Source organism: Mobula hypostoma, chromosome 17 (assembly GCF_963921235.1).
Source record: "Mobula hypostoma chromosome 17, sMobHyp1.1, whole genome shotgun sequence".
In the NCBI taxonomy this organism is placed as follows: domain Eukaryota; kingdom Metazoa; phylum Chordata; class Chondrichthyes; order Myliobatiformes; family Myliobatidae; genus Mobula; species Mobula hypostoma.
In genome coordinates, this window is record NC_086113.1 from 13,641,874 (window position 1) to 13,651,666 (window position 9,793).

General features: G+C 42.3%; 1 protein-coding gene across 1 annotated transcript in view; it reads right to left on the bottom strand.

Annotated features, from left to right (window-relative positions):
• The window catches only part of vps4b (vacuolar protein sorting 4 homolog B), a 29,783-nt gene extending 24,862 nt beyond the window's left edge, over window positions 1-4,921 (bottom strand). Inside the window, exons 1-3 of the mRNA XM_063069581.1 lie at window positions 4,718-4,921; window positions 2,594-2,705; window positions 1,674-1,821 (exon numbers count right to left, since the gene is read on the bottom strand). Coding sequence (XP_062925651.1) covers window positions 1,674-1,821; window positions 2,594-2,705; window positions 4,718-4,744 — 287 coding nt within the window. The 5' untranslated portion in view covers window positions 4,745-4,921. The remainder of the gene's footprint in view (window positions 1-1,673; window positions 1,822-2,593; window positions 2,706-4,717) is intronic.
• Between the last annotated feature and the right edge of the window lie 4,872 nt (window positions 4,922-9,793).

The window sequence follows — 9,793 nt, forward strand, 5'->3', positions numbered from 1 at the left end:
CGTTTTCATTTTGACCACGTCTAGATAACTGGCATGTGCCTCCTCCAACACTTTAGCTCTCAGCTTGGTTGGTACAACAACTCTCAATCCCCACTAGGTAAATTTCACCAAGGGCAAGTTCATCCTGATGCTAGCAAAAATGGGGGAAACTGGGATTTTGGTTGCACATTTTGTGTTGCCATGTAGACCTAAGACAGTATGAGGTACTTCCAGATTTCCCTTTGGACCATCTCTGCTGTAATAGGCTTTCAATTTGCATTATGGAGAATATGTCAACGAATCTCCGCTTTTTAAATTTTTCAAGGTTTCGTTTTCCAACAGTTTACGGGACAATCCATCAGCAATTCCACAATCAGCTGTCCTCCTATATTCAATATTGTAATTGTTCCCCCAAGGAGCCCATCTCTGCACGTGCTGCTGCTGTCAGTGAAAATAGACACCAGTGGGCTGATGATTAGTAATGAGGGTAAACTCTCTCCCATCCAAGTACTGGTTGAAATGCTTTTACACCCCAAAACAGACTCAAGGCCTCTGTGTGTAATGTTTCTCTGCAGCGGTAAGGGAACATGGTACAAAGGCTATGGGACGTTCACTTCCATCACTCATAACATGCACCATGACTGTACCAATACCATAAGGCAAGATGTCACATCCAAGCTTCACTGGACAGTGTAGATCATAACGTGTGAGTATAGTGTCTGCCTTCACCATTTCCTTCACCTTTTGGAAAGCAACTCCACACTGCCTTGTCCACTGTCATTTCTATCTGATCTGTAGTAATAAGTTCAAGGGGTGGTGCACAGTAGCCAGGACTGGCAAGAACCTGTTACAGTAATTCACAAATCTTAAAAAGGACTGCAGCTATGACACACCTTTTGGTCTTGGGGCATCTACCACTGCTTGAATTTTCTCAGCACGCTTGTGTGATCCTCCAGTACGACCACAGTAAATGATGCTTGGTTTAAAGAAGTTACACTTCTAAGCAAACTTTCTCTTTCTAATAATGCAGCTGACTTACTGACTTTGGAACATTCGGCCTGAAAATAAGGTTAAAGGTATGGTGTTCTTGGTGCAGCTTATTTCCCCCCAGATCATACTATATAACTGAGTGCAGGAGCAGAGAGCAGTTTTTTGTTAGCCAAGAATATCAACAACGAAATGTGAACTGACAGTGTGTCGTTTCACAGATATGCACTACCCATCCACACCTGCCTAATGCACACAGTGAGAAAGTGAATGATTTCTAAGATCTTGAATGTGAATGATATCTGGAAATAGAAAATATATTAAGTGCAGAAAGGATGCACAGAAGCTTTAGGATATCTTTGGGCAGAAGAAAATAAGCTGGCTGATGTTGCTTTTCTAATACACACAAAATGCTGGAGGAACTCAGCTATCAGACAACACTATGGAGGATAATGGGAGTTATGTTTCAGCCGAGACCCTGCATCAAAACTGGAAGAGGGGAGAGAACTAGAATAAGAGGCCCAAAATTCGACTGTTTATTTCCCAACATAGATGCTGCACAACTTGCTAAGTTCTGCCAGCATTTTGTGTGTTCCTCAAAGATTTTCAGCCTTTGCAGAAATTTTTGTGTTCATTCCCCATTATTATCCTGCAAATTAAATTGTCAGTATGTTATCGTGTCATCATAGTAAGAGAAATAAGCTTACCCCTTATCATTACTCGAGTTGGGCTCTTCAATAGGCTTCTTCTCCTTCTGTGTTTTCTGCAGATATTCCTTCAGTTTTTCAGCCCGATCAAGGTATTCTGTACATTTAGTGCGAAGGCTTTCTTTGGCTTTTGCACCTTGAGCTTCATCTAACATTTATGAAAACAAAATCATTTTCCATCTACTAAAATAACAAGAATAATGTTTACTAACATCCTGAAAATCATCTTGCTGCACTACTTTTTTTTTCATTTTCGAGAATCGAGTAAACCCTAATTGGAAAAGTCTGAGTGAAATTGTTCATTATATTTAATTACATCACCCGTTGTTCATCCTGAAGACAGACATTTATCTATTCCATCAGCTTACCAATACATATCCTCTACCCCTACACCCAACAATAATCAAACTCTTTCACATTGAGTTATTGCTCAGAGACTGGGAAGCAAGAAAAAAATAACAAAACAGAAAGTTTCCTATTCCCCACAAGTTCAAAATTACACTGATTGTCTTTCAGAACAACCTGTTCATGACCCACACTAATGATCTAATATTAATAAAGCCTATCACTTTCTTCCTATCTAATAATTAAGCCTCCTCTTCACTGATTCTACATTGTCTATTTCAGCTTCCAACCATATTATAGAAGAGAAATGTATTCAAAATTTCCTTTTTAATTTAATAAGCTATATGAATGACACCTAGCTTTGGCGTAACTATAGCTTGTGAAACCTTATTTCTACATTCTGTCATCTTTTCTTCATAACTTTAAAGACTTCCATCAGTGGGTGACAAATGAGTACTTTTGAAAATATGTTACTTGATTTTATATTGGAGCTTAAAAATACAATAAAGTGGAAATACAGTGGAAAATCTGCAGTGTAATGTAATGAGCAGAAATCATTTAATAGAAGTGCTTACATTTAACAACATGCAAGAAGTATTGCACTGCACACTGGTATAATCGTAGGGCTTCCTCGAAGTTTCTTGCTTTATCTTCCTGAGCTGCTTTGCTTGCAAGGTCAATACCTTTCTAAGAGGAAAATAAATATGAACAATTATTAATATAATGCAAGGTTTTATTTGCTACTGTTAACCAAAACCAAACAGATCATTCAAAGGTTAAACAACTGAGTCTTTATAATTATGGTAAGTTATTTAGTTAAGTCCATTACCCCTACTGGGCAGAGGTTGCTAAAAGCAGCTTGTCAGAGTCCCATGTCCTATGCCAGTCTTTCAAGCCATCCCCATCTTCTTGGTGTATCCTTCCTCTCCCAGGAAGAGGTCTTTGGAATATTCTGTTGCATTTCTGTAGCACTAGATTTTTATGGATGGGATTGCAAGCCTACCCAACCCTCCTCCTTTTGCGGGTGGGCTTAGGAATGTCCATGGTGGAGTTATGACTTTCATAAGGAAGCATACTATTTCTTACATTAAGACAAGAAATTTCAAACTCATTCTTTATGGATAAAAAGTAACTTTCAACCTATCATGAGATGGCCTTGTAAACCATAAAGCACTGTGAAATGTGTCCGTACAATTGGTCAGAGCAGATGCACCTTCATTATGTGGTTCTAAGAGGGAAGTGCTGAAGGAGTATGGGAATGGGAATGGGAATGGGAGGGGCATAACTGACAACAGCAATCTCACAGACTCAAGACATTCTGCAAATGTTAGAAATATTGAACAACACACACAAAGTGCTGGAGGAACTCAGCAAGTCAGGCAACATCTATGTTGTTGATGTTTGGGGCCGTGACCTTTCAATAGGACTGGAAAGGAAAAGGGCATGAGCTAGAATAAGGAGGTGGGGAGAGGAAGAGTACAACCTGGCAGGTGACGGGGAAGTTAGGTATGTAGGTAGGGAGGGGAACATGAAGTAATAAGCTGGGAAGAGACGTGGAAAAGATGAAGGGCTGAAGGAGGAAGCTGATAGGAAAGTGGATCATGGAAGAAAGGGGAAGAGAGGTAAACTGACAAACTAGACTCAACATGTTTTTGATTAGCAGTTTAGAGACCATGCATAAAATGCTGATGCATTCTGCAAAAAACAAGCACTGTGACTAAATAGACAATTAAAGTTAAAAAAGGATTTTAGTTGGGCCTCATTTGAAGTGTCATGTGAGTTTTGATCACCACACATGACATATATTGCAGATACTGACATATTTTCTGTATCTCCATCCTAAGCACACAGCCAGGTAAAATAATACAAATCATTAATAAATCTGATCTGGGATTTGGGAGAAACGAGGAATAGATTGTGAAACACCTATGCAAACAAAACAAAAACTTATGAAAACTCTAGAAAAGCAACTGTATGGAATGAAAAGAGAGATATACTCAAGAGATCAGGCAGCATCCGCAGAGAGAGTTAACCTTTCATATGGATGTCCCAAAGATGATTAACCAGAGACTTTAACTTTTTAATCCCTCCAAAAACATTGCCTGACCTAGTACATTGGTTTAGATTTCAGACATACAGCGTTTGCAATTTCAACATTTGGGAGAGGAAGGGATTGATATGATAAAGAGGAGAAATGGGAAGAGGATCACGATGACCATCTAGGTTGGCGTGAAATTGCGTTGTCATACAAGAATCTACTGAAGAACTCAGGGGATGTGAGGGGTGGTGGGGATGGGGAAAGGTAAGCAGGATCTGTCAAGGCCTTTCAATCAGGACTGAGTGAAGGGTGGACAGCCAATACAAAGATGAATCATGTGTTGTCATGAAGTGACTTTCTTTGCCTGGATCTCACCGCACCCACTATACGTCTCATTCCCTCCCCTGGATTTGAGGGCGGGTTTGTGCGTCTACTCCAGTTTTATCTCCTCCATTCCCTTTTTGCTCTTCCGGGCCCTTTAACTCTCAGCACTTACTTGAACCTTGGGCCGAACTCTTTTCCTTCCGACCACATTCACGTCACACTCACTCTCTCAAGTTGCTAGCATCTTGAGTTCGGGCCCAGGGTCGCTGCCCTCCTAAACAAGAGGAAACCGGCCGAGCCAGGTGAGTACCTCCCGCCACCCTTCAACAGTACTCACCTGCAGGTTGTTACTGTGGGCAGCCATTTGTACACACCCTGCCCGGTCACTACGTCCGATCAGTCAGAAAAAGGCCCAGTTCCGTGACGGGTTGATAACCTGTCCCCAACCCCCGCCCGGCCGGCCTACCAACCACTTCTATGAGCGGCTACAAAACCCAAACAACATCGGCACTCACTTCCGCGTCCAAAATGGCGACCAACTTCCGGCACCAAGCCCCGCCCCTACCGCGTGCCGATGACGGTGGCGCATGCGCATCCGGCATTCGGGCGGGGCGAGCGCGCAACCGACAGCCTGGAATCAGCGTGGGTGCGTGGAGCGTGAGCGCGCGTGGCCAGGCCCCGCCCCCGATCCTGGCATCTGCGCGCACCCGTTTCTGAGTGGTTGGCGCAGCAAACGGGAAAATAAAGCCAGATGTTGGAAACTAATTCCAACGTATTAAGTCTATGGTACTGTAACAATGAAGCAGAGCCACTGGCGTGCCTTCTTCCCGAATGCATCAATGTCTGGTCCTCTGAAGTGTAGATACTCAGAAGTCAGAATCAGGTTCAAATGTCGTGAAATCTGCTGTTTTTGCGGTAGCCGGACAATGCAATACATTACAATATAAACTCTGAGTTGCGTTAAGTATGTATAATATTTAGATTAAATAAAGTAAACAAGTAGTGCATACAAAGTAGTAAGGTAGTGTTCATGGGTTCAATGTCCATTCAGAAATCGGATGGCAGAGGGGAGTAAGCTGTTCTTGAATCGTTGAGCGTGTGTCTCCGGGCTCATGTACCTTTTTCCAGATGGTATCGATGAGAAGTGGACATGTCCTGGATGATGGGGGTCCGTGATAATGGATGCCACCTTCTTGAGCATCGCTCCTTGAAGATGTCCTAGAAAGCCCATGATTGAGCGACAACTTTCTGAAGCTTCTTTCTACCCCGTGGAGTTCATATTGGAATCACTCAATCACGTCTGTCTTTGCCACAATACTGAAATTTGTTATTTTTCTCAAAGACATAAATAACATTCTTTTCATAAGGATTATATAATTTTGTGAATGTGATAAAGGTATGACAGTGTGAATAGCTGGTTGAAAACTCATTTTAGCGTCATCTTGGTGGTAAGCAATTTAACAGGACAAGCGATGTTTTGTGAACAAGACCAATAAACCTGGGGTTTCTTCTCTGTGATGTGAAATGAACAAATGCATTTTAAAGTTGGTTGTTATTGTGGGCAAAGTCAGGATTTTATGTTAATGGTGAATGAATGTAATGCTTATCGGTCGCATTGGTTGACCATTGGGCAATGAAGAAAGTTATCTAAGATTACAATGAGATCTTGACTAACTAGGCCAATTAGCCAAATTCAAAGATCAAAGTAAATTTATTATCAAAGTACATATATGTGACCGTATACAACTTTGAGATTCATTTTCTTGTGGGCATAGTCAATAATAATAGAAACATAATAGAATATTAACTATAACAGAATTAATGAAAGACTACACCAACAAGTGTGCAAAAGACAACAAACTGTGCAAATACAAAAATAAATAAGCAATAACTATCGAGAACATGAGATGAAGAGTCATTGAAAGTGAGTCCATAGGTTGTGGGAACATTTCAATGATGGGGCAAATGAAGTTCCTAAAGAATCCCTCCTAAAGAATAATTAGGAGGGAAGAGATGGAATATGAAAGCAAGCTATCTAGGTGGATAGGAAAAGCTCTTTCGGGTATATAAAAAAAGAGAAGAGAGTGGCTATAGGACTGCTAAAAAATGAGGCTGGAGAAATAATAATGGGGACCAAGGAGATGGCAGATGAACTAAATGAGTATCTTGCATCAGTTTTTCATGTAGAAGACACTAGTGGTGTACCAGGTGTTGAAGGATGTGAGAGAAGAGAAATGAGTGCGGTCACTATTACAAGGAAGAAGGTGCGCACAAAGTTGGGGGACCTAAAGATACATAAGTCACCTGGACCAGATGAACTGCCACTAGGGTTCTGAAAGAGGTAGCCGTTAGAGATTGTGGAGGTATTAATATTAGATTAGATTCAACTTTTTTGTCATTGTGCTGAGTACAGATACAAAGCCAGTGAAATGCAAATAGCATCTGACCAGAAGTGCAAAAGAATAGTATTATTTACAGAATAACTGCGAATAAAAGTAAGTGCTACAGCGTACAAATATAAAAGTACGGAGACAGTCTAATATGGGTGCAATACTGCTTAGCGCTGTGATGTGAGGTTCAGCAGGGTCACAGCCTCAGGGATGAAGCTCTTCCTGAGCCTGCTGGTGCGGGAGCGGAGGCTCCTGTAGCGCCTACCGGATGGGAGGAGAGTAAAAGGTCCATGGTTAGGGTAAGATGCATCTTTGATAATGCTTTTCGCCCTGCCCAGGCAGCGTTTATGGTAGATGTTCTCAATGGTGGGCAATTGGGTGCCGATAATCCACTGGGCAGTTTTCACCACCTGCTGGAGTGCTTTGCGGTCCGATACAGGATAATTGCCATACCACAATGAGATGCAGTTGGTGAGTATGCTCTCAGTGGTACAGTGGTAAAAGTCCGTCAGTATCCTGGGACAGAGGTGAGCTTTCTTGATGCTCCGCAGGAAATAAAGGCACTGTTGCGCCTTTTTGATCAGGATGGAGGAGTTCAGGGACCAGGTGAGATCATCGGAAATGTGGACAACAAGAAATTTGAAGCTTGATACACGCTCCACTACAGCTCTGTTGATGTAGATGGGGACATAAGTGTGGCTCCTAGTATGCCTGAAGTCCACAATAATCTCCTTGGTCTTCTGGGTGTTAAGGGCCAGGTTGTTATCAGCACACCACATGGCCAGGTGCTGGACCTTGTCCCGGTAGGCCTTCTCGTCATTCCCTCTGATCAGGCCAACCACCATGGTGTCGTCTGTGAACTTGATTATGGAGTTAGAACCGTGTACAGGAACACAGTCATAGGTGAAAAGGGAGTACAGAAGAGGGCTCAGCACGCATCATTGGACTCTGGCATGGTTCTGGAATCACTAGAAAATTGCAAATGTTACTCCACTCTTTCAAAAAGGAGGGAGGCAGCAGAAAGGAAATTGTACACCAATTAGCCTGACCTCAGTGGTTGGGAAGATGCTGGAGTCAATTGTTAAGGATGAAGTTATGGAGTACTTGATGACAAGGACAAGATAGGACAAAGTCAGTATGGTTTCCTTAAGGGAAAATCTTGCCTAATGAACCTGTTGGAATTCTTTGAGGAAATTACAAGTAGGATAGATAAAGTGGATGCAGTGGATATTGTATATTTGGATTTTCAGAAGGCCTTTGACAAGGTGCCATACATGAGGCTGCTTACCAAGTTAAGAGCCCATGGTATTACAGGAAAGTTATTAGCATGGTTACAGTAATGGCTGATTGGTAGAAGGCAGCGAGTAGAAATAAAAGGATCCTTTTCTAGTTGGCTGCCAGTGACTGATGGTGTTCCGCAGGGGTTGGTGTTGGAGCTGCTTCTTTTTATGCTGTATGTCAATGATTTAGATGATGGAACAGATAGCTTTGCTGCCAAGTTGCAAATGATACAAAGATAGGTGGAGGGGCAAATAGTGTTGTAGAGACAGGAAGGCTGCAGAAGAACTTGGACAAATTAGGAGAATTGTCAAGGAACTGGATGGAGAATGGACGTGAAAGCACAGAGGAACATCTGGAGAAATTTCTGAACTGCTCGTTCGCTACTGTCGTTACTGCGCGGTCGGGAATCTTTCGGAGAGAAGGCCTCAAAATCCCCAGCTTTGCCTGCTGTTGGCGACCGAGGTTGAGGTCGAATCGTTCGGACAGAGATGGTGCTCAGTACTCGGTGTTGGACAGCTGATCAGAGCTCGAAGTTTTCAGATGACTCAGAGTCAGACTGTGGTTGGCATGGCAGGGAGAGTTCTTCCTTCTCCTGTCTGCGTGAGATGTGGGACATTTGAGAGACTTTGAACTTTTACTGTGCTTATGGACTTCTTCATCAAGTTATGGTATTGTTGCACTGTTGTAACTAGATGTTATAATTATGTGGTTTTGTCAGTTTTTTCAGTCTTGGTTTGTCCTGTGTTTTGTGATATCACACCGGAGGAAATATTGTATCATTTCTTAATGCATGCATTACTAAATGACAATAAAGAGGACTACGTGTCTTCATAATCTAAAAAAAAAGAAATATAATTTTGGAAAATGCGTGGTCATGCACTTTGGTAGAAGAAATAAATGTGCAGACTACTTTCTAAATGGGGAGAAAATCCAAAAATCTGAGATACAAAGAGACTTGGGAGTCCTTGTGCAGAATATCCTAAAGGTTAACTTGTAGTTGAGTTTGTGGTGAGGAAGGCAAAAGCAATGATAGCATTCATTTCAAGAGGTCTAGAATATAAGAGCAGGGATGTAATGCTGAGGCTCTATAAGGCACCGGTGAGGTCTCACCTTGAGTATTGTGAACAGTTTTGTGCTCCTTATCTAAGAAATAGTGTGCTGGCATTGGAGAGGGTTCAGAGGAGGTTCACGAGGATGATTCTGTTACTTGCTGGAATTTAGAAGATTGGGGGGGGGGGATCTCATTGAAACCTTTCGAATGTTGAAAGGCCTAGACAGAGTAGATGTGGAAAGGATGTTTCCCATGGTGGTGGAGTCCAGGACAAGAGGGCACAACCTCAGGATAGAGGGGTGTCCATTTAAAACAGATGCAGAGAAATTTCTTTACCCAGAGGGTGGAGAATTTATGGAATTTGTTACCACAGGTACCTGTGGAGGCCAGGTTGTTGGGTGTACTTAAGGTGGAGATTAATATGTTCTTGATTGTACTCAGCAGGAAAGGTTTACAGGGAGAAGGCTGGGGTGTGGGCTGAGAAGAGGAGAAAAAAAGGATCAGCTGTGATTGAATAGCGGAGTAAACTTGATGGGCCTCTGTTTTCTGGTCTTATGTTGAGTGAAGTTATCCTCTTTGGTTCAAGAGCCTGATGGCTGAGGCCCTCAGCATGAGGGGTAATAACTGTTCCTGAACCTGGTGGTGTGAATCCTGAGGCTGCTGTATCTTTTTCCTGATTGCAGCAGAAAGA